At 40.8% G+C, this 24,804-nt stretch overlaps 1 protein-coding gene and 2 long non-coding RNA genes across 4 annotated transcripts; all 3 read left to right on the top strand.

The window, feature by feature from the left end:
- The first annotated feature begins 1,245 nt into the window (after window positions 1-1,245).
- On the top strand, window positions 1,246-7,979 carry dhdds (dehydrodolichyl diphosphate synthase). Of its 2 annotated transcripts, none has more exons than XM_030103328.1 (9): window positions 1,246-1,375; window positions 1,657-1,737; window positions 3,185-3,301; window positions 3,381-3,523; window positions 5,616-5,732; window positions 5,917-6,018; window positions 6,105-6,219; window positions 6,879-6,986; window positions 7,483-7,979. In XM_030103328.1, the coding sequence occupies exons 2-9, from the start codon at window positions 1,675-1,677 to the stop codon at window positions 7,723-7,725; spliced, it is 1,008 nt and encodes a 335-aa protein (XP_029959188.1). In that variant the 5' UTR covers window positions 1,246-1,375; window positions 1,657-1,674; the 3' UTR covers window positions 7,726-7,979. The 2 variants fall into 2 exon arrangements, with proteins under 2 accessions (XP_029959188.1, XP_029959189.1); XM_030103329.1 differs by having other exon boundaries at window positions 1,257-1,277.
- A 2,428-nt stretch (window positions 7,980-10,407) lies between these two features.
- On the top strand, window positions 10,408-13,935 carry LOC115397133 (uncharacterized). Its single transcript, XR_003932435.1, has 6 exons — window positions 10,408-10,628; window positions 11,921-11,938; window positions 12,033-12,062; window positions 12,764-12,814; window positions 13,031-13,087; window positions 13,299-13,935. It is a non-coding gene; the product is annotated as an uncharacterized LOC115397133 (long non-coding RNA).
- A 3,577-nt stretch (window positions 13,936-17,512) lies between these two features.
- On the top strand, window positions 17,513-24,395 carry LOC115397134 (uncharacterized). Its single transcript, XR_003932436.1, has 3 exons — window positions 17,513-17,587; window positions 22,541-22,648; window positions 23,807-24,395. It is a non-coding gene; the product is annotated as an uncharacterized LOC115397134 (long non-coding RNA).
- The last annotated feature ends 409 nt before the right edge of the window (window positions 24,396-24,804 follow it).

Here is a 24,804-nt window from a genome sequence, read left to right as displayed (position 1 = left end):
TTCTATCATTTAAAACATTTTGCAATACTTTTATATGCGTTTTATTGAAGAGATTTACAGTTTTATTTTCCACACCTTGATTCCTTCCCTCATGCAGGGAAAAGAAACTCTCTGACGCCCCCAAGAGGCGGAAATGCCAAGCCCTACACTTAGAAAATCACTCTTGGTAGTACTTTGATACAGTGATTAGGGTTTTATTACTAATTATTCCATTAAATTGTTCGACTTGGTTTTTTGTGTGTGTTTTGCGTGTGTTTTGTGTGTTTTGATGTTTTGTATATGATTAATGCAAAAGACAAACCCCATATCTGCCTTTTGCGTCATTGATGCAGACATGACACTCACAATATTGGTCTTATTCCTCCATTCCTTGTGTGCTGTTTGAAAAAAATAACAAAAAAATGTAATCATAATAATGATAAAACATTAAAATAAAACAGCTGTCGATGTTGGTGTTCTCTACGTTTGAATGTCCTATCAAAGCACAACTTATCTGTTTTCAGTAACATCATTCTCATTGTAACATTATTTTTCTCAACAATTTGAGAAATTAAAGAATTTATTGTTGCCCAAGCCAAGTAAATTCAAGGTTTAACTGTGTAGTTATGAAGTACATTACCACCTACGATTGAATGCTAATTACTCATATCACAACTTTATACTCATTCCAAAAATGAATGAATGAATGAATGAATGAATGAATGAATGAATGAATGAATGAATGATTAAATAAATAAACACATAAAAAAGGCGGAACATTACAAAAAAAACATGGCTTAATTAAACACATAAAATCAAACCTACTCTGAAAAAATTATTTTACTCATTTAAAGTAGGAGGATAATCTGCAGCGAAATCCCAGGAATTATCAATGCTCATATCAGCAGAAATCCAGAGTGAAAAATACATTACCTGTTTAGTTGGGCCTTTCACGGGTTGAAATCTTAAACTTCCACTGTGCCAGCCTTGTTTGGAACCTCTTTGAAACTACTGTCTTTTTTATATACATCACAGCTTATTATTTAGAATTGGTGAAATCGTTCTGCTTATTTGTGTACTTTTGTTTAAAAAATCGGCTTTCGTTTGATCAAACTATGGTTAAGCTTAAAAATCAACAAATTACGCATGCTATTTTATTTTATTTTATTTTATTTTATTTTATTTTATTTTACGGCCCATCCTCTTCTTTTGAAAAGCTCCGCTGCTCTCACCGGAAGTCGTCATCCTCGGCCAGCATCACCTGACTCTGATGCGGAAGAGGTCGTCATCGTTAGGCTGTGAGTTGGAAGGTCTGATGTGTTAAAACGGGAAGAAAATGTGCAGAGATCCGCTCTGGCTTCAATAGTTTGAATGAAAGAAAGAGTTTCCTTGAAGAGTGAGTGTCTCCCCCTCGGCTCGTGACTCCGTTTGTGGGTTTTTTTAATCCACAGCGGAGCAGTTGAGTTCATGGCATGTCTCGTGCTCACGGTGAAATCGATCAGAGGCTCCTCTGGAGAGCAGATATTTCTATTAATACCATAGTAATAACCCACTCTTATCAGCTCGCAGTTAAGACTGGCGTTTAATCGGGGTGTTTTTCATCGAGTTGCAGCCTCAGTTTCTCGCTGTACGGTGACAAACCTTTATTTTTTAAATCTAATAGTTACCATTTTTCAGATCAGTGGAAGCCTGAAGATGTCGTGGATAAAAGAAGGAGAATTAAATCTGCTTGAAAGGATTTCTGCTAATGTTCTGAAGGTAAGCCTGTATTTGTGTATTTGAGCTGTTTGTCAAACAACGTGTGCCACTTGGGTTATGTCAACACTTCCCTGAAAAAAACTGATTTTTAGATCAAATAAAGATCATCCCACACTAAAGGCCAGTGAAGAAGATTTGCGAAGTCAGTACCGAGCAATGTTTCCTTTTTTCAGTCTGTATGGCCTGTTTTGATTCATTGCAGTGATTTACTACACAGGGATGCCTGACGAGTGCGACTTTTTAGGATATTCTGAAAAATATAGTTGGCACAATCTGTAACAAACAACATTAACTTCATTTCATCATCCACTAGTCAGGGTCTCCACAGCAGATGATGTTTGTCCAATCCTCTCTGCTCCTCACACCAGTCACCTGTGTGTTCTCCCTCACTGTGTCCATGAACTTCCTCACTGGCCTCCCTCTGCTGCTCTTCATGGCTGTACATCTCACCATAACCACCTCAGCTCTGTCATTTTCACACCTTCAACTTTCAACATGAGCTGACCCTCTAATGTGCTCATTTATAATCCTTTCTATTCTGGTCCCTCCCAGTGAAAACAGTCCGCCACCTCCAGTTCAGGAGAATTCAGTCTGGATGGCAGTATCGAAAAGTTGTGATGAACAAAAAATGATTGATTAACCTCCTTTCGTGTAATGTTACCTGCTATTATTCCTTTAAGATTTAGGAAACTGGATGTTTTTTTCTTTGAACAATAAAAATGCATTTTATCAATTTGATCTATTAGAGTTAATATGCATCCCTTCAGTTTTCAACTTGATAACTAGAGTTAATTCTCATACATCATTCAATAGGACGTTCCCTTCAACCTTGCTGGGATACTCTTATCACACCTGATACTTCTGGATCGAGCTTCTAACGTCTTCTTGAGTCCTCTTTCACACATTCCACGGCTTTGGACAGTTCTCCTGCTGTACTAAGCTCACTGCTGTGCTCCTTCCCAGTCACACACATTCTCTATATGTCACCCCTCCTCACCTTCATTCGTTCCCTCTTTAATCCAAACCTCCATTTCTTCAGATTCTCTTCAATCTCTCCCTGCAGATCAATCCAGTTCCTCTTTATGGTGCAAACTGTATTGCAATTACGGTTAAATTAATGATATTTTATTCCATTTCTTTTCTATTGTATTTATTCCAATTTACTATTCATGTGGCACCACCCCAAAAGAAAAAAAAATAGAAATTTAAAGTGCTTAGTATCACTTGTTAACCCAGCAGTTATGTATTTGATTGTGAAACCACCGAAGACACGGGGAAAACATCCAAGTAAATGATGCAAACTTGGTGAACTCTTAAATTTTAGCCTTTTGGTTTCAAGTTAATTTCCCCAAAAGAACAAGGTAGATGACTGGTGAGCATGATTCTTTAGCGTGCTATCAGAAAAAATTTCCATTTTTGTAAACATGTAGTTGATTGTGTCTCTCAGGCGGGACCGATGCCCAAACATGTGGCCTTCATCATGGATGGAAATCGACGCTTCGCCCGCAAGAAAAACATGGAGCGTCAGGAAGGACACATGCAGGGCTTCAACAAACTGGCCGAGGTGAGTCGAAATGAGACGCAGAAAACAAATGTTGTCTGAGAATCAACCGGTGCCTCAACCCTCCTCTCCTCTGGTTCAGACGCTGCGCTGGTGCAAACATCTGAACATCCCGGAGGTGACGGTGTACGCCTTCAGCATCGAGAACTTCAAGCGCACCAAAGACGAGGTGGACGGGTTGATGGAGCTAGCCAGGCAGAAATTCGAGAGGCTGCTGGAGGAGCGGTGAGTATCAGCTTTCCGGCCTGCTGGTATTTGTGGGACGAGTCACATTTTGTGGATCGTATGATTCACAGCTTCCTTAAAGTAACGCTGGGAGGAACCAAGTGTGAAGTAAATCAGTTTTCAGCAGTCAGTGTTGAGTTAGAGAAAAGCTTTCAACCAGTAGAGATGCAGGTATTCCTGTTTTCTTCCAAAGGCCGTTTAGGTTCACTGTCTATTTGAATTTAAAAACGTCTAGAGAAATCTTTTCTTTGTGCTTCCAAACATAACTAATCCAGACGCTTCTCACTACGCTCAGCCAGACGCACTGGAAACTAAAGGAAGGAAAAGTTCACTTATAAATAGAAATGGACAGTATTGGTTGTTTCCATTGGTATTTCACAATACATTGAGTTTTTGTGTAATTCTAGACTTTCTGGTCAAAACCTGCCAACAGCTCTTAAGTCTGTTTTTCTGCATTTCCACAAACTGCCTCTAGATGTTGACCAAGAGATTTTTTTTTAAAGGATCTCTCCATTTATGTTGCTTTTTAGCTAAGACAGTGCTGTTCAGGAGGTCCATATGCCCATAAACACACACTCGCTCAGGGAGAACATGCAAATTCAGACAGGCCCTGGCCTGGGTCTGGTCTTGGCATCAATAACTTATTTGAATATCTTCCCCGGAGGCCATTTTTTTAAATGTAGACTCAACCGTTTCTCACTGATGTGACACGATGGCTTTCACATTGTGTGGAAACATCTCACATGTGTTGCGCATAATCACAATTAGCTTTCTCTTTAACTGTATAACACAATACTAATCCTTTTCCTGCAAAAGCAAATCTTTATTGGACACCTGAAAAAATGCTGTGAATCCAGGTGGAGTGTGGTTTGGTGGCATGTCAGCAGCAGGTGACAGGAGACGGCCGAGGTAAGGCGGCATATCCAGATTTTCTGGATTTCATGTCCCACCACTAGCGTAACTCTCGAAGGCAGTGTCACAAAAACAGCTTGAAAAGCCTGGAGGATTTTGAGTTTTTTATGAGCCATGAATCAATATCTTTTAAGTGATATTTGGAGTCACACTTTCCCGTGGCTTATAAATCACAGCCACTTTTTCGACACAATACTGGGGTTTTTATATTACCGACTACAAATATATCAACATTAGCTTCCTTAAAAATCAAATACAATCAATATTCAACAAAGCATTTGCACTAAATTTATTGTTAAAACTCGGGCCAAACAGGCGTTTTAATTATGATGAAGCACTTACTTTGAGGAAGAGAGGCTTTCCTGAAGCAGCAGAACTTTTGTGCATTCTCGAAATCGTCCAGATTCCTGAAATAATACATAAAATACACCTCCCCCATTTGACAACACAGATATTGATGACTGATCAAATGTTTTTATTGTCACTGTTACAAAAACAATGAAATTGAGTTGGGTCCTTCTTCATATCGGCATTAAAAGATAGAATTGTATAAAGCAACGTTAAACACAGGTGATTAAAATTATATACATGTTTTTAAGTGAGGAAATAAAGAAATACTAAAGCAGCAGAGGTTGAGAGGTAATTCCAGTCAAATGGAAAACTTCAGTTTGTTTTTGAGAGGGAGAAAAAAAAAGCAGTAAAGCAGTGCAGAAGACGGGTGTACGGGTGAGCAGTCTGGCCTCCTGGGATCTGCACATACTGAAGCCATCCGCCCCGTCAGGGCCGAATATTTGTGCAGTTGGATCAGTGATCTTGAGATGCTTGAAAAGTTTTTTTTTTTTCTGAAGGTTTTAGACGTCCTCTTATTTCAGTTCATCATTTAATTTCACACTTAATGCAGCGTGTCTTTGATAACAGAGTATTTGGACTCTTTATCCATTTTCTGTGTTTGTTTGTTTCTGTGAGCTGACTCAAACAAGCGGGGCAGATTAACAGTCAGTACGATAAAACTGCAGCACTGAACCACCGGCGGTTTGAGGGGGACGGACTCATGATTACTCAGTGGAAAGTCCTCCGAGTCCAGACGTGGGAAATGCAGTCAGACATGTTTCAGTAGCCTGTTCTTGTTTTTTCTCATTCTTTGTTTCCTCTCTAAATGTTTTTCTCCTCTGTCTTGCAGGGACAATTTGGAGAAGCACGGCGTTTGTATTCGCGTGCTGGGCGACTTAAACATGCTGCCGCTGGACCTCCAGCAGCTCATTGCCAAAGCTGTGATCACAACCAGAGATCACAACAAGTACGTTCATTAATGTGTGCTTCTCTCACAGCACAAAGAATAAGGAACCTGTCTTGTCACAGTGTTGCTCTTTCTATACAGCACATGATTGAGAATCAACAAACTTAAAGTATTTTTCTATTATGCAGCGACTTGCAAAGCCATTTTTTTGTTGACTACAAAGATGCAAATTCCCACTTTCCAGGTGTTTTCTCAATGTGTGCTTTGCCTACACGTCGAGATACGAAATCACCAATGCAGTCAGAGAAATGGCTTGGGGAGTGGAGCAGAGCCTGATCAAAGCCAGGTAAGACACGGACAGTCTGTCAGCGTTGGCTCCAAATCCAGAAAAACCACGTGACGACGAGCTGCTCGTGTTTCTCTGATTCTCAGCGACGTCTCCGAGGCGTTGCTAGGCGAGTGTCTGTACAGCAATAACTCCCCCAATCCCGATTTGCTCATCCGCACCTCTGGAGAGGTGCGCCTCAGCGACTTCCTTCTTTGGCAGGTGAGGGGGAAAAGAAAGACGTTTTATGAAGATGTTTTGCATCCTGAAAATTCCATTTAAACACTTGAAAACGTCAGAAATTAAACATTTCTATTGAACGCTATTTTAGCAAATGAGATCTTAAATATGAAATATCTCTTTTCTTACATGGATCAAGAAGTAAATGACCAATAATAATCCAAACTGTCATCAGTCTGAACATTTTTGAGCAGCAGTGTTTCACCTCATAAAAAAAGTCCCATTTTCCAAAACCAAGAAATGTTTTCTATTTAACACAAACGTCCTCACTTTGTACAATGTTTGTTTCCTTTTTGAAGCCGTCGGTGATCTATGTATTTTAGTGCTGAGGTGAAATTACTTAGCAGGCCATTTCTTTTATTTATCGGAGCCATCAAAGCTGAGAAAGCATCGCTGGGTTAGGCAATAAAAAGAAATATGTGTTGAACCGATGTTGAGCTTGAACAGACTGATCAGCCTTTGCCGATGCCTGTATGGGATTTCAGAGCGTCTAATTGCTCTACGCTTGTAAAAAAAGAAATAGTAGTTTGGGGGTGAAATTTATGACAAACTGCATTAACCCCTTTGATGATGTTACGAGCTGTGAAAGCATCTCTCAGCGAAACACTTCTTATTGATTTTCTCTTGTCCTCCACCTGCAGACGTCTCACTCCTGTCTAGTGTTTCAGTCCGTTCTGTGGCCGGAGTACTCCTTCTGGAACCTGTGTGAAGCGATCCTCCAATATCAGTTAAATCACAAATCCATCCAGGTGAGGGTTTTTTTTCCATCCATTTATTTTCTCATAGTGATAAAAGCGACATTGGGAAGTGCAGGAACGGTTTACAAATATGGAACTCGTTCTGTGAATGGGTGGGGGGCTGTTTGAGGATTATATTTAATAACCTCATGAAGCGGCTTACTTCATAGTCCATCAGAAATTAAATAGAATTGTGGGTATAAAAGAGTTTTTGAGCTTGTTTGTCATTTCAACACCAGATATCTGCAGCCTGAAGAAACAAACAAACAAAAAAAAAAGGATGGATCAAAGTTTGTTTCAAATTTGACGAGTTGAGAGCAGATAAAATGGATTGTGTGAGGATTTGAGCGAGTTTTTCAAGGATTAAATTGTGGTGCGCTTACAGCAGTTTGAGAGCGTTTCCAAATTTTGCGGGCTGTTTCCAGTCTGCCGTGATCGATACAGATCAGAAGTGGGAAGCAGCGAGCCAGTTACAGGGTCAAATGTGTTGTTTGTTTCTGCGTTCCAGAAAGCCAGAGATCTCCATCGAGAGCATCAGGCCCTCCAGCAGCTGGAGGCAGACCGGGCCTGCGTGGCCGAGCACTTGCAGTATCACGGGAACGGGAAGCCCGCCGACGCCCAGAGAAGACAGGAGGCGCTGCAGCGCTACACCGCCTGCCGGGAAGAACGAGTCCGAGACTTCCTACAAGCACTGAAGCACAAGAGAGACTCTTTCTTTAACGACTTATGCAGCGAAGCCGTCTCGGCCTAGGGAGGGCTAAGGAAGAACAAATCCTCCGTTGAAGCGGGGATGAAACCTCTCCTGTCTTCTTCCCCAAAAAAAAGGGCTTCTGTGGAAAAAGACGGAAGAGCAACATCAGGAGCCGTTTCATCTTCACACGAGACCAGAGGGAAATTTTACCCCTATGGGGCTGTAGAGTAATCGTGATATTTATGATTGTAGATTTAAAAAAAAAAAGTCTAATACGTGGAGATGTCTGGTCAAGATGTAGTTAAATAAATGTGTAATTTGTGTGTCCAATGCATGCTATTGATCTGGAAGGTGAGCTTTTGAGAGTGCCAGCTTGTGACCGTGTGTTTTTGGAAACGTTTCAAACACACATATCCGTGTTAACAGACGTCTGTTCAGTTTTGTTGAACGAGATCTGAGACGAGTGCTGGTGTTGAGTGTGATATTAGTGAAATAACTATATTTTGACCAGCTTTCATAAGCAGAATAAAATGATAACTATATGTCAGATATAATCAGGATGTGTGTGTCATTCCTTTATCCATATGAAGTTCAGGAAGCAGAATGTGGAATTGCGGCGTGATGTAGGATTTTTTTACCACCTCGGCATCTTGTTCAGATTTGTTTTATGATGCACAAAAGATTTTTGAACCATCTGGACTGCAGACCTGCCAGTTCCGTTCCCGGACTCTTTTCCTGTGGAGCCTTGCGACGCGGAGATCAGCGTTCCATGATGAATCAAGCAGGATCTTCAGGAGGGCAGCAGATGTTCCACAACCTCGATACGCTTCTCAGTAACTTCATGAAACCCTGACTGCTGATGTAGAACAGGTTCCAGGCTGAGTGGAGCCACTGTCAGCTCATTGGAGGGTCATTTCATAGCAGGACAGAAAGAAAATGCACATTTCTGAGTATGACCTTTTATTCAAAATACTGTGTAATGATACAAAGAATACTTTTCTTCATTTACTATCAATCACGAATGCGAGTTTGTATGAGATATTAACCAATATGTATTCAGTTGTTGGCATTCAATTTTTTTTTTTCAAGGTGTGGGTCAAAAAGGAGGCGGAGGAGAATTTTGAAACCGTTTCCTTTTCTAATCTCCCAGTTAAAGGAGACTTAGCCGTGTGTTTATTCTATGCTAGAGAAGAAAACATACTGCATTATTCTTATAAACTATATTACTACAAAGGTGAGTAATTAAAATTATGAAGATGGTGATCATTTCTATCAGGCCCTTCAAGCAACAAGTGACGGATAACCTTGAACTGGTGGAAGTGATTTTCACATTTATCATTTTCAGCAGATGTGATGTTATAAATAATTTAATTCTGTCTGTGTCCTTGAATGCTCTTCAATGGGAAACTGATTTTACATAACTCGCATGTCTTTATCTGCAGCGGTAGAGCCAGCTCTGAGATACAGTGATGAAAGTAGCAACACCACAGGATCAAAATCCTCTTTTATCCCATTATGACCCGGGACTCTCCAGCCGTCCATTCATCTTCTATACCCGCTTTAACCAGATTAAGGTCGCAAGGGTCTGGAGTCCACAGCAGCCAAGGCTGGACGGGAAGGCGGGTCACACCTACGGCAGTCCATCGTAAAGCCGTCGGAGATAGACGCCATTCACTCAGCCGAACAGGCGTGTCTTTGCAAAGGGGAAAGAAGTTAAGAGTATCCAAATAAAATCCATACCAATGCAAAGGGAAAATGCAAATACCAAACTGAAAGGTCCTCAACCAGAGCTGTGAGATGACAGCAGGAAGCACAAGACTTACTGTGCATACAATTCTCTGGGATGTTTTAACTAACCGGGTTGTCAGTGAAATGCAGACATGTGTGTGTAAACTTTGATCGCATCCTGCAATAAAGGGAGAAGAACGCTGAGGATAGGGATTCAAGTGTTACCTCAGGGCTTATAAGATAAAAATAAGTCACAAACATAATCCCATCTGTCTTCTATACCAACTAAAACATAGTTAACCAATGGACATATAGCTTCATCCAATGGGCCGATCAGCAGTCCATCATAGACCATCAGAGTGCAAACACTGCGATACTAAAAGTTTTCGACAATGTTTACTTTATCAACATTAAATGGTGCCTATTATATTCATATCAGAAATGGAAAGAGAATTGAAATTGTGTTCTCAAGTATAACTACAGTTCCTTAAATTGTATTCAATCAAAATTAGCTTTCTCAACAAATACTCAGGTTAAAGTGCTCAGAAACTGCTTTGTTTCTTTGATCCATTGTTGATAGAATTTGCCTAGATAGATTCGATTTGCCTAGTTAATGAAAATAACAAAACTGATTCCAAGGTGTAATTACTATTTAAATAAAATCAAATACTTGGAAAAACGTTCTCATAAATATAAATAACTCCTCATTATTGTATTGTGGATCATTTGAATTTGATACTTTCAGTTTTGACTGTTAATAACAGACCCTCCCAGATTACTTATTACACAAATAGTCATATCTGCTGTTAGTGAAGACGCTATTAAAAGTACTTAAGTAGACTTATTTTACATAAAAAGCTGATACCAGTAACTTGAGCTGTTTTGATGAGTGGCCTATTCAATGGAAGCTATTCGACAGAGCGCCCCCTCTGCGGTGCTACTCGGTACTGCCACGTCCGCCCCCTGCCTCTTTAACAAGTGGGCGGCGCCCCAAGTCACGTGACTTGACTGCGTCCAATGAGCAGCGGCTGAATGCAGAACCGGTTCAGACCGGTTTCGTTCTTATATTTCACTGTATAAACTACAAAAACATTCGTTTGCATTACACATTCGCCATTTTACGCTCAGACCTGTCGCCTGTCGTCGGTTTCCTCTCCGGGAAAAAAACCTGTTTCACGATTATATTTTTGTGAGCTTTTGGTTTCTTTGCAGCCAGCAACATGGTCAAGTCAAAGGTAAGATTTTTATTAAATTTATTTCGCGTAAGGGTCTTAGTTTTGCGGCGAACTGGGGGAGAAGTGCTTTTCAGCGCCTGATTTTTTTCTGCATCAGAAGAACGTCATCGTCCCTAATAAACGGTGCAGCAATGGCGTCTGATAACGGTGATCTCTATGAGTCCTTGTTGGGGGGTAAAAAAACAAATAAATGTCATCCTCAAATAGCGTAGGGTGTTATTAGACGGTTATATGTGCCTGAAAACAGTCATTTGAGCGGTTAGAAGTTCACTGTCACGTCACTTCAGCGTTGCGCAGCCGTTGACATTGCGCTGTGCTCGGTTTCTGTCACCGTGTTTTCCCTCCATGGCGGGAGGCAGGGCAAAATATTGACAGCTTAAACGCAGCAGCCACGGTTCCACGCGTGCTGTTTGTGTTGTTTTTAATGTCGTGGTCTCAACAGAAACGCATAACCTGCCGTCCAAATGCGTGGACCTTAATAGCGAACGCTTAACCATGTATTAAAATAGGAAGAAACATACAGCCTGCGAAATAGAGGAAGGAGTTGGGGGAGGGGATTTTTTTTTTTTTTTTTTTTGTAATCTGTTTTGAATCGGAAAAGTCGACTTGTTTGTGCATGTTGCTTCAGAACTGTTCTTTTCGACCCTTATTTTTCTTTAATCTCGAGTTGATGCGAAATAGTTTGTAGGAAATCGAAAGATATGTTTATTTAACGGCAATTATCAATGTATTTACCAGTAAAATAAAAATGAAAAAGTGCAGACAAACTATCGCGTGCAGATGTAGTGTTTGCAATAGACACGCGGTGGTTTGCATAATTTGCATTTTTTTTTAATTTGTGCATATTAATTCTATGTATGTCAAACGCACATTCGACCTATATTATTGCGTCATCACACCAAATTCCATAAATAGGTGATTATTTTTTAAATCTAAAGTGCGACCGTGGCTGATTGTCAATCTGAACAGGCTCACGTATGGCTGCATTTATTGTGCAGCCACAGATTAGTAACGTCCTAATCTTATCAGTTGGCCCACAGCTGTCTGTCGGCGCGCACTGATACAAAACAAAGGAAGCTGTCAGGGCGCCAAGGCGTTGTCATGGTGACGGCTCTGCCCGAATTCGAATTCAAAAACGCGCGGGAAGTACTTTGTCGCCTGCCCGATCGGATGCCAGTTTTCTTCTTTGTTTATATTTTCAGCTCATTTTCAAAACACAAATAGATTGTTATGTATGTCATTTGTAAAACTGCTCACAATTTAATCTTGTTTTTCTATTGTTTCTCTTTCAGCAAACCGTGCCCCCTGAGGTTTGTTGGCTATCATTATATATACATATATATTATTTTCAGAATGCACAAATGCCAGTTTATTAAGTAAAATATTTTTCTCTTGTTTCCATAGAACCAAAGACGCTCCAAACGGGTGGCAGCGGTAAGTTGCTTACAAAAGTAAAATAACTTAAAGGATTCCAAAGCACACAAAGCAATTAATTGATTTTTGATAAACAACCACATTTCTATTCATTACATATTTCACATGTATTTTATGTCGTTATTTAAAAAAAAAAAGAAAGAAAATCTTTTCAAATATTTGCCTTGAAAATGTAAGGTTGTAAGGTTTCTTTTTAAACCCAGCTGTCTTTTCAAGTGTTTTCCAAAAGAAGTTTGCTGACTGTATTGTAACTTGACTGAATGGCACTCATGTTCAAATACAATGTAGGCAGGCAGAAAGAATACACCAGATAAAAAAAACAAAAATCTTGCTTTCTAAAGCAGGCCAGGGGTATTCACCTTGCAGTGTACTATGATCTAAAGAATCAATCGTGATGTTTAGTCTCTATTTTCTATTTGTGAAAGTTCTTTTCAACTGCTCCCCTTAGGGTATTCAGGGTTCCTCTTTGATATATAGCTCTTCCTCAATAGTTTATTCTTTCAGACTAGCATATTTTTCTGATCTGAATTGAGTGATCATCCTATGTACTGGTGATTTGAGGAGTCAGGTTCATTGTGTTGACAGCAAATATACTAAAACACTCCTATAGTGACTTTTCTTTGTTCATCTGATTGTGTTGTGGTGGGAAGTGTACGATCACATGCAATGGAACATTTTTTAATGTATTATTTATGTTTTAGCAACTATCTAAAGCTCCTCCTGTGGAGACCAAGAAGAAAGCTGCTCCGAAGGTAAAAAATAAAAAAAAAAAATCAAGGAACTTTAAGAACACCCAAAGACACCATGTACCACAAGCACTCAATGAAGTTTTAATTATAACTGCACTGATTGACATTCCATTAAAATCCCGTTGATTGAATCTTTGTGGTTCATTGTGCATGTTGGATAACTGTACACTAGATAGCGCTCTGGCCTGTTATTCATTACCGTCTTGTGGTTTCCTGCAGAAGGCACCCAAAGCAAAGAAGGCCAAGCCAGCCGAGAATGGAAGCACCAAGGCTGAGGTTTGTATTTCTGAAGAAATTACCTTCTGTTGTAAATGTTGGACAGTAATCTATTTGAAAGATTACAAAGAGATTATATAGTTATTATTCAGCATTTACAATTGTTAGATCGTATTAACTTTTTTGTAAGACTCGCATATTGTGAGGATGTTTAATGCATAATGGATTAGTATTCATCTGACATGACTTATGTCTTGCTTTCTGCCTCCAGGAGCCCAAGGCTGAAGCCACTGAAGCCAAATGAAGAACAGCTGATGTGCTCACTCTGTGTACTTGGTGATTGTACAGTTTTAAATAAGTATTTTTTACCAAGTTTTATATTACAAATGTCATTTATAGGTTTGTGTTCGGCTTGCACTTGATGTAACAAGTTTGTTTTCACATTCATATCTCATTTTATATCCATTTTAAAACGAGTTCCGTCCATATCTTATATCTTGTAGACGTGGCATTTATAGATTGTCTAATCCAGTTTTTTTTTTTTTCGAACTGCTGATTAATAGTTATTTTCCAACAAGTTGTGTTTTGAGTCTAATTATGAGGCAGCTAAAGCAATTTAAACTTTGCAGGAGAAGAGAAATTTTGGCTTTGTATCTTCTTGTATTTTGATGTTGACCTAATAAAAAGAGTTGCTTACCAAATGTTTTGAAACACTATGTCGATATGAGATTTAGTGAGTTTTAAAAAAAATGCCACCACAAACTTATTAGGTCAAAAGTTTCATGCATCCCAAAAACCTGTAATCTGTGAACCCAGTCCTCTCAATGAAGGTTCTGTTAAGTTATGTTTCTGAAAGCTTTTCTGACTTTAATGGTTGATCTAAGTGTTGAATAAAAATGTCAAAACGTTGTGCCACGGTGATCTTGAATGGTGTCATTACAGAGCAAACCTCAGCTCCTCCATTTTGTCTGGAGATCCATTTTAGGTGGTAAGAAAAGGTGGGTGTCGGAGGGCCACGGACTGACCTGCACGGCTTCGACACTTGAACAGACTGAGTGGGTTTTTATCAGACTTTCTAGAGAGAATCACTTTCAGGAGACACTGAAAACATGGAGGTCCAGGGTGACTAGTGTCATTTCTCTACAGGCTGAAAAACTAATTGGTACAGATTTAAAGAAAAAAAAAGTGTAGCATTTAATAACTATTTGTAAAAGGTAAGAGACAACTCCAAAACCAGCATTTTAGAAAGCAGCACAATTGAACCAAATCCAGTGTTCACTCAGTCCACAGATGTCAAGCTGATCCAGAACAGCTGCTCTGTTCTCTGCAGCAAAGCTCATATAATAGAAATCCAGCTCAAGAGTCTGCAGATAACCTCGAATCAACGTTTGGAACTATGTGGAATCCAAAACCAGAGAAGTGCACAGGGTGAACATGCAAATTCCAAACAAATCCCTCAACCACACTCCAGACTGCTGATATTCTGTGAACCACTCAGAGCAGCCAGATGAATCAAAATATCACCTTGTTCACACTGCAAAGTTCACTGAAACATCCAGAGATATTTTACTTCAAATTCCAGCAAGATAACTCAATCATCAATAAACCTGCCTTCATGTTGGGATTGTAGTCATTTTCTGTGGGGATTGTTTGGTTTTGCTAAAAAAAATATACACGTTTTCATCATTTCATCACATGTACTCTGCTCCATGAAAAGAAACCAAAGAAATGCTCTAAAGTTTAAACTTAAAAGGTTATTTTGGCAGTATTTTACCCCTGAATTAGAATATCTTTGAACCGAACACTGTTACAAAAGTTAATCTACAAACTACCGCAGGTAAATACATTATGACAATGAATAAGTCTTTGGCTGTATTAAATATTTTCATGAGTATTTTCAGGTGCTTCCAAGACACTAATATTCAGCTATTTGATATTCAAGCTCTTAAGAAAACTCTCTCATGTTTATTTGTTGTAAACACACATTAATATGATATCTGGATGAGCCAAAAAAAAAAAGTACAAAATGTGTTTTTCTGGATTGAAGATTAAATCCGTAGCAAAAAATATATATATATTTTGGGATATTTTTGGAGCTGTTGTACTGAGGACGTTGTCTGCACTGCACGTGCTCGATGCCACCAGTAGGTGGCAGTGTGTCATCACCACAGAGGGGAGCGGGCTGGCTTCCAGCTGAGCTTTCCCCTCCTCAACTTCTCCCACACTGAAAGTAGGTCAAATATGACGCTCAGTGTTTGGAAACGCGGAGCAGAGTTTATGGATGCATTTCAGCGTTTATCCGCTTCCATAAAGATTTAAATTGGACAATAGACTTGATGTAAGGGTGAAATGTAACTTTGTAAACCAAAAAAAACCCCAAAAAGATTAAACAAATTTGAATGTGCAATTGTAAACAAAGTCATGCTAATACCAAACGCAGATGCTCATTAACATAATTTACGCAACTGTTTATTACATACAGATAAGAAATGTAATTTTCAGCTTCACGTGAGGATCATATTGGTTAATTGTTTTGGGGGTTTTAAAATAAGTTTTATTTCTTAATTTTAGTTGATTTGTCCTTTAAACTGTTGCTACATGTCACTATAACCTAAATCTAAAAATGTTGCAAAAATGTCATTCCATCTGTTACACAGTTAAGTTAAACAGAACTGTCAAAGTGGCACTGTTCGCATAGAACTATGAGAAAATTATTGAATTTCAATTTTGTTGAAGCTCAAGATATGTTTTTGTGTTCTTTTTTCCCCCACACATCATGAAAACCTGTGACGTATCAGAATTAACCCTCTACTTGCTTGGAAAGTGCAACTCTTCCAAATTAGAGGATTTCAAGCAAGTTTGGAATATATTCACCCTGTTTAATGGGATCAGAGAAAAACTATGTTGGAACTGTAATGCATCAGAAGTCTCCCATCCACAACACACCTGATTCAAGTGAACGGGTTGCTGGTGATCTCTTCACAAGCGTGAGAAAAGCATTCGGCCATCTGAATAGGTGTGCTCGAGCTGGGTAGAGCCTAAAATATGCTGGGCAGTAAATTCCTGAGAGTTCAGTGAGAAAACGCTGCTGTCGAGGAAACACATGCCCATGAATGTCTGAACCTCTGACAGCAGACGAGGAATCGCTGACCATCGCGTCCCAGGCTGGGAGTCACCAAGCAGCAAATCGACAGTTGTAGAAGTTGAGGCGTGGGAAGCATGGAGAATCGACCAGCAGAACGACTCTGGCCAAATTGGTTTAGGACACCAAATCATTAAGCCTGGCAAGTTGCTGAATGAAAAGGTTTTCAAAGATGGTGAACAACTGGTGGAACAGCAAGAATAAAAGGAATCAAGTTCGACAAGTTGTGTCTTTCCTTTGGATGAGATGTGAAACACGCAGCTTCACTGATCTCTCGACATTTGTGGGAGTACATCTGTTGGAGCAGACCAAGAATTTGTGAGACACCATGAGATCAAATGTCAAAAGTTGTCCAATAAAATTGCCTGTTTACAAGCAGTAACTTGACCCAAAAACTTCATTTGATCTCTCAAATGAATTCAGATAACGCAGCATGGAAAACTGATGCATCAAGAGAATCAACCAACCTTTGGGATTTGGGAAGTCTCCTACGACATGACCATAAAACATCTCTGCAACAAAACATTATAATGCAAGAAATTCTGCATCTGCTGCTGACCCTGACAACATCTCCTTTATTTGAGATATGGGAATGAAACACATGCAGAGTTAAAGCAGGAGGGAGACGAACTGATGGGAAAACAAGCAGAGTGGTGGGACCCTAGGACCATGAGGGTCAAACTCCCATCTCCTCAGAACAGTGGGAATGAACCTGGAGGAGGAACAACAGAAAAGTCTAACGGTGGAAACCACGAAAGATCTCTAATGAAAAGCTGCAAATCATTGAAAATCACCAGCTCTCCTCCAAAACATTGTCCAAATCCAACTTGACAAGGAAGGTCTCTCAAAGAACTGAAACATGACCATGAGCCGAGGAAGATCAAACTAACTCCTCTAGATTCCATGATCAGGTGTATTCTTCATATACAGCCCTTTAAAGAGAAAAGTAACAATACAAACAACATCCTTTTATCATCAGCAGTGATGAAGACTTGCCAAGAATGATGGATCAAACCAGTCCTCATCAACCTTGATCTTCATCCTCTACCCAAAGGCGACCAGTTCTCCAAACCCATCTCGTCTATTTCCGTAGAATTTAAACTCTCACCTACCTACACATGACACGTGTGGGCATTTCAAACATGATAACATATGAACTGAGACAAAATGTTCCTTCATGCACTACACGTGAAACCACGGAGTGGACGAGCCCATTTCAGTACATGGAGTAGGGGGGGGATCCGTGTTGTAGAGCATGCCTGCCGTCTCGTGCGGGGCTGGAGAGTCCCTCCCCTTTCTCCTATAGAACATGTGCGGGTCGGCCTGCTATAAAGACTCTACCCAGTGGACACAGTGTACTTCTCACCCAGAGCAGCCTCAGAGCCCCAGAAACCCGCCAGGACCCGGTGCTGCTGCAGGTGAGGCTTTTATTTTTGCACCTCAGGTACTTTAAATGAGTTTAAAATGTTTTCAGAGCTGATTCTGAAGCGACCACAGCCGGTCTGCTGTTCACAAGGGAAGTGTTGCATTGTCTGTTTTAAAGTTATCTTGCTCTGTTTTGATTTCTATTTTTTAATTTAGAAACTTCATTCATGTTTTTGCTCAGTTTAGACTTAAAAAGAATTAAACCATCTTCCATTTTCCCCTTTTAAAAGATAAAAACGTCTGATCACCTGATTGGAGTTGCTGGTTCCACTTTTTCCTGTAGTTTGTTGAAATTTCAGTCTGCTGCAAATTTATTTGCCTCTGATCTTTGTAAAGCTTCACATTGAAGATGAAAATAAGCTCTTGTAAGTGTTTTTGGAAATTAGAAGCTGTTAAACAGTTTTTCCTGAAAGGAACAGCTGCGTGTAGCCTTTAAAATCTACCATCCGTGATTCAAAACAAATAGATCAATTGACATATTCTCTTGTAAGTATTTAATTATTGAGTTTAATTTGAGGGGTTCCACTTAGAACTGGTGTCAATTTAACCCTGAAGCTGCAAGTTTGAAGCCTTTCTTTGTTCTTTTCTTCTTTTTTCGACGCATATTCTGATCAGCTTTTGTCTCATAAACTGTAACTTATGTGTAGCTGCTAATTTAAATGATTAGTTTCAATAATGGAGTATTATTATACATTTCTTTCTATTTGTGCGTCCCCTGTGTTTGCCATTGTGGTGTTTTTGGAGAGCAGGTGTGATTGGCAGGTCATCTGAACATTTTGTACTGGGACACTGAAACTGAAGCGTCCTTGCTTTTAATGTGTTTTCTTGGAATTGGAGGTAAATGCTGGAGAGGAAATGCGCTTTATGGTATAATGAGATGTTTTTTTCCCCCCTGTGGATCAGAGGTGGTCTGTTTGACTCCTGTTTGGTCAGCTGTTGTCACATCAGGCTGGATTTAAAGCCTTCGCACCTTATTTAGTCATGATTAGTTTAACAGCGCGCATACTTTATCATACTTTGATTTTTAACTTACGAAACAGTGAAGTTAAAGATTTTTTTAAAGTAATTGTTTAACTTTAGGCGTTTTTTAATCCATATATTTGTGCAATCAAATGTATTGATCTTTAACATATGCGGATGTAAATACTCAAGTGTGACTGAGATGCAGATCTCTTGTTTTCATGGCATTTGGTGTGTTTTTATCACCTTCTTCTTTTGAGAATATATCCAAGGTGTGGTAGGTGTGTGGCCGGGGTTAATTGGCAGCGTTGTTCTTTTTTGCAGCAGCTTTTTTTCTCACAACATGCCACGAGCATGAAAGTGAAGGACGCTCAGACTGGTCTGACGGTGAAACCACACTTCCAGATTAATGCTTATGTAATTCAGCTGCTGGTGGAGGATTTGGTCAATAGTTCGGCTTTAGTTGCTGGTGATGTCCGCGGGCGCGCACACACTCATGCACGCGCGCACATGCAGTGCATGCCGAGCTGCGGGGTGATGCGGTTCCAGCAGCAGCAGCAGCAGCGACTCGAGGAGGCGGGACTTGGGGATGGAAATGAGCGTTTGTGGACTGTGATTGGCTGCTGGGAGCAGAGTACACGATGTACCATGAAGACGGTTCAGTCCAACTGCACGACAGAACGCTGTTGTTGTTGCAATGCAAGTGCCTTTAGAGCTGACATTTCTATTTCTTTTTCATCATTTTAGTGAAAAATGCTTTTTTTTCTCTCCAGCTTTCCATTTTCTCAGATGAGAAGACTTGGTTGTCTGATCTGACTGTGTGTGTGTTTATGTGTGTTTAGGGTCATGTTCTCACTGCAAGCGTGTCCTTTCAAGTCCCATTTGAGATCATTCTGAATGGCGTTCAGGTGTCACTGGAGTTTGTGTGCTCCTTTTTCCTGGTAAGGCTAAACTGGCTCAGCTCAGGGTGATTTATTGTTTTAAAGAGGACATTTGGTCCAGTCTCATGATGCTTGAAATGACACTGGGCTTGCATCACATGCAACAAACCATTCTATGTAAAGTGCCAGTCCAAATACAGTTAATGGTATGGTTTGATTGGAGCCATTTCAAGCTCGATCACTTCTCAGTATGAAGACACCACCACAACTAGTGTTTGTCTTCAGACTGTAGGAAACTAGAGAAAAGCCGCTGACACACAGGTAGATCATGCAGACTCCACGCAGACAGGGCTCAAAGCTGAAATCAGACAGATTCTTTGTGTGGGGTGACATTTGAAAATGCCTGCAAGGTGGTTTAGTGGCTTGCAAAGTAATCTCAGCTATTATGGAACCAGTCCAGATGATCCACCAACTGACTCAAAACAAATTACGCCAGTAGCTATGTAGCTCTTCTTTTATGAGATATGATCACAAGTGAAGCGTACATGGGAAACACCCTTTTGCTTTTATGGAACGCTCAAGGTAAATATGAATAGCTTGCACTCGACTCACCTGGACTGCAGCTTGTGCCAGCTGCGAGCCGCACCTTAATACACGCCAACTACAAAGAATGTGGCGCATGCAGAAGCGGATCTTCCACAAGTGGCTTGTGATTCTTGTTGTGATGTACGACACACCTCATCAAAAAACCAGCTGAGGGCAAGAATGTGTAATATCCTGTGAACATTGAGCAAATGGAAAATCGGCAGGATTGCTGGCAAAGTATTATTACTATTTGGTGTTTGGTTAACAGAGCCCAAGCATTCAAACTATCTGCAGTGTTAGTTATTAGGCGAGGGCAACGAGAGCAGAGAGGGTGCAAATATAATCCATATACTTTTACATTTGTTTTCACTGAAGCAAAGGTCAGAACCTCCAGAGGGGATCCCATGCCATTCACAAAGGGCTGAAAACTCAAGGATCAATGACCCCCTTCTTTAACTTTGACCACTCTGCAGGTATTTGATGTAAAACCCACTTTTGGTATATTATTAACCACTGAAGAACACCTCAAACAGTTGCTTATCTTTTCATCTAGTGGTCTAAAAAAATGTTTCAACAGACTAAATCCCTTTGTGTTCCTTTGTAAATGTGAAATTGGAGGGTTTGTCATGATGTCGGGTCATTGCCGGTGGAGCACTGCGGTTGGGAATGGTATAACAAGCTTTGGACTAATCGCTTGATTACTGACTTCCAATAATGAGCTTACCTAGTTGCTAATGTGGCTCAGTCACCAGTTCGTTGCAACTTTTGGCAGGGCTTTGAGATCTTTTTCTTTCTGTCGGCTTATCTAAAGCTCCTTATTGGAACTGATAACTGGTTTATTCCAGCTCAACCAAACATTTTTGAACAACCTGTTTGCGTACTTCACAGCTCGGATTGCACGATTGTGAACATAATCTTTTTAAAAGTGACCTCAGAGAAGTGGAAACAAGTTATGTAACACGGACATCCAATTGTTTTTTCTAAAGTCAAACCAGCAATAACCAGATGAGATGAAATTGTTCAATATTTCAAGGATGGACCTGACAGCGCTGAAATTGACATTTAATACTGCAAGTTGAGAATAGATGAAAACACCCTCAACATATTGTGACATGCACGCTCTGAGAATGTCTACCAATGCTGTATTTCTTTCCTTCACTCATTTTCTCACATTGTCTTGACTCGCACAGCAAATGGTTTTTGACAGTTCTTGTTTTAGAAAGAGGCGGAAGGGGTGGGTTTGGGAAAGCGACCCATTGAGAGTAATGCATCTGGACAACAGTGTGTATGTGTTGGAAAGTGGGCGTGCGTTATGAGCGAGCCTGAAGATCTGGTTGGGCGAGAGGAGGGCAGTATAAATAGGCGGAGCGCAGCGCTGAGAGCTCTCTGTTGTTCAGGTTCACCACTGGTTGGCATCGGTTCGGATTTTCAGCGTGGCTGAGAGTTAGAAGGTCCTCCCGGGACGCTGGACCGGCATTTCCTGCCTTTGCCTTCTTCTTCTTTTTTTTTTTTTTATTATTTAATTTTTTTTAACTTCGAAGGTGAGAAATTCCAAACCACAGGTCTTTATAACTCAGACCAACTTCTGACACGCGGACCAACTTTTGGTTTGGATTATGTTTCTTTGATCTTCTGAGGAGTGTAACCCCAACCGGGTTGACACGTCTCGCATTCTCCACAATCCTCTTCCTCACCTGTGTTGGAGTCTTCATCACAAACGCATCCCTTAACTTCCATAGTACATTGGAACCCAGCAGTCAAGGATTGCATCTTGTAATGCATCATCTAAATGTGCTGGGATGCTTCTCCAGATGACCTCCTTTCTCACCTCTTCCCGTCCCGGCACCAATAAAGACGATTCACATGAAACTGTCCGAGTTTCTGTTTTCAAACTTTTGGGTAGATTTTGTTACTAAGTAAAGGATGGATAACCATAACCGACCATCCTTGCGTCACCTTTGCGTTGGCGCTCACTCTTGGATGTATTTCCAGACTTATGCAAAGCGCCACATCCTCGCTGGGGTGCATGTTGAGCTGCCCTTTGTGGAAATGAATGAACTTGTTTTTTTCTGCTGTGTCGGCGTATGACGCAGTGTGAATATGTGCGCTGTCCAACTCTGGTTCAAACATGATGATTTCATGAAATAGATGGGGGGGGGGGGGAGGAGCATTACTGACTGAAGACCAAATAGGGCAAATCTGCCACTGATTCAGATGTGAGAGATTGAACATGAGAACTGACATATTTCAGGTTTTTTTTTTTTTATCTTCTTTGCATAACAGTCAGATTGAATTTAGTCAGCAAATCTTTCTGTCATGGCATGGAATGTAATTTCCTCATTCTTAAATCGGATGGTTCTGGTTTATTTGCAATCCAGCCGCAGCGCCGCTTCTTCCTGTTTTAATATCGACTTTTCTGTTTTGGTCTGAAAGCGGTTTGTAATCCCCCATCAGCGACTTGGAAATGCCTTCTGAGTTAGTTCTGTTACCAATGTTTGCGTTCTGGTTTCTTCTCTGCAGGTTTTGAGGACCACCTCAGTTCCTCCGTCGGTTTCGAACCTCACATCAACAGCAGACATGATCATCAGACTGGGCAGGCTGACACCTGGATACTTTCGCCTCCTCCAGGTCTGTACAGCCTCTTCATGCTTACTGTCTCAACGGGAAAAAGAAAAAAAAAAAAAAAAAACAAACTCCAGAATCTGATGCAAGTGTTTTATATTAGAGAAATGAATGCCAGATGTTTTATATAAGCACTAAAGTCCCAATTTCCAATCATAAAACGTGGAAGAAGAAAACTGCAGCTTAAAAAAAATTCCAGAGTTTAATGGTTGGATTTCCAGTTGCGTTGCAGCATGCGGCCCCCGACGCCGCTGAGCGCCCCACAATCTGCTTTCACCACCTCCATAATTAGGGGTGACACTAATCACTGTCAAATCATTTCCCCTCAGCGTCTTTTGTTCCCTCTGCCGTCATCGTAATCTCTTCATCGGTTGTGAGCCTCCATATGTCTGGCCTTTGTGCGGAATTTCAGTTCACTGAATGGCACTAATGTGGAGACAATGCCTGTCCCTTTCTGTGGCTGTACAGTGACCATGAAGCTCAGCAGACCGGAGAAAAGTGACTCTTGTTACATAAGATCGGATACATTGACTTAACCAAACCTGAGTAACTGTAACTTAAATCTACTGAGGATTACTTTGATTATAGTTGAATCTCTTTTATATAGCAAGTATAGATCACAGCAGGCCAACCTGTTCCTCATTCTTGGATATTTACCTCATATTTTGCTTCAGTACGGCATAAAAGAAACGGATCTTTTCAAAAGTTTCTGCCTGAAGCTGAAGGGTATTTACTAGTGTCGAGCAACGATCATAAATTCTTGAGCTTATAAAATGCTGACATTCCCATCTGATCACTCCAGGTCTGAAGGGAGGGGCTGTACATCCAGAGGGCTCATGCAAACCGCTTGAATTAAAACAGGCGGTCCTTTTTATGAGGCAGAGCTTTTTCTTTTTTTGACTCTGGGCGCATAGTTGGTTCTTTACGCTCCATTTTGTGTGGAGAACATCGTGTTTCCCCTCCTGCTAAAATCCCTTCTCCTCCTGAAAGTTTAATGATTGTTCCTGCAAATGTGAAATGACCGTGAAACAATATCTGCAGTGTCTGATGTTTTGGAGGAACAAGACGCTTCTTTTTAGATATATTGTGAATGTTTGCTCATAAGTTTCACCGGAGATGAGCCTCGATGTTGACTGATCTGGTTTTATTTTCTCGTCTCTGCAGAGGCAGGTCGCCGGCGAGGTGCAGACGCAGCCACAAGACCGTGCCGTCAATCAGATAGCCATGATGCTGGCCATCATGGGACTGAGTTTGTCCTACTACAGTGCCAAACAGATGACGGAGAAGGTCAACGCCCAGCCCGCGCCCTGAGGAGACCCGACTGCTCCGGTCACGGAGACGATGGACGAACCGACGAGAAGTGAAGGAGGTGGAGCGAGGAGGCCGGAGCGGAGGCACGGCGGTGTCTTTCTGGACCGCGCTTCTCTCACCTCATAGTCAAAGTCACACTCGGACACTAAAAAATTTGCAGGACCCCGTCAGTGTAACACGTGCGGCGCCCGCCCCGGGCCTCTGCTTGGTGTTTTCTGTACTTTTCTGTTGTCAGGGATTAGTTTGGGCGGGTGGGGGGGGTCTCACTCCAGTCGTGGGTTGATAAACTGGGTGGCTGATCAAAATGAAGCGCGCCAACTGGGTCTGAACATTAGTCGTTAGAAAAGGTACATGATCACAAGACGTGGTCAATGCAGTTCTCAGCTTAAAAAAAAAAAAAAAAGGGGAAAAAACTTACTGTGAAAACTCTCGTCCTGCCTGTTTCTTGTGCTGTACCTTGTAACGAAGTGATGATGGGCCCAGAGCGTGGTGCAAGGGGAGGAAGAAGGTTTCTTTTTTTTTTTTTTTTTTTCTGCCCCCCCCCCTCTTCAGTAAGTCAACTTTGCAGAGCCTCTGAACCGATGTGGAGCTGTATTCAAACTGTCAGTACATATATAGATGTAGACTGTCTGTCAGGTGTCTAAAGGCTCTGTGACATTTTGCACAAAACTACAGAAATGTTTTTTAAAAACTACAACGGCATCTGCAAAGGGACTTTAAAAAACTCCTCACTACTCTTTTTTTCTTCCTTTGATTTCAATTTTAACATCTAATCTACTCTAGTTGCGTGCGTGTGTCTGGGGGGGGGGGGCGACCCCGATAAGCACTTAAGGACACTTTTTGCAGGTTAT

Source organism: Salarias fasciatus, chromosome 11 (genome assembly GCF_902148845.1).
Source record: "Salarias fasciatus chromosome 11, fSalaFa1.1, whole genome shotgun sequence".
NCBI lineage: Eukaryota > Metazoa > Chordata > Actinopteri > Blenniiformes > Blenniidae > Salarias > Salarias fasciatus.
Note: the sequence above shows the minus strand (reverse complement) of the source record. Positions and strands in the feature narration are given on the sequence as shown.

Coding starts and splice junctions, on each gene's coding strand:
- dhdds (XM_030103328.1), top strand. CDS start 1,675: ATGTCGTGGATAAAAGAAGGAGAATTAAATCTGCTTGAAAGGATTTCT. Junction 1,738..3,184: donor TTTCTGCTAATGTTCTGAAG/GTAAGCCTGTAT, acceptor TGTGTCTCTCAG/GCGGGACCGATGCCCAAACA. Junction 3,524..5,615: donor GAGAGGCTGCTGGAGGAGCG/GTGAGTATCAGC, acceptor TCTGTCTTGCAG/GGACAATTTGGAGAAGCACG.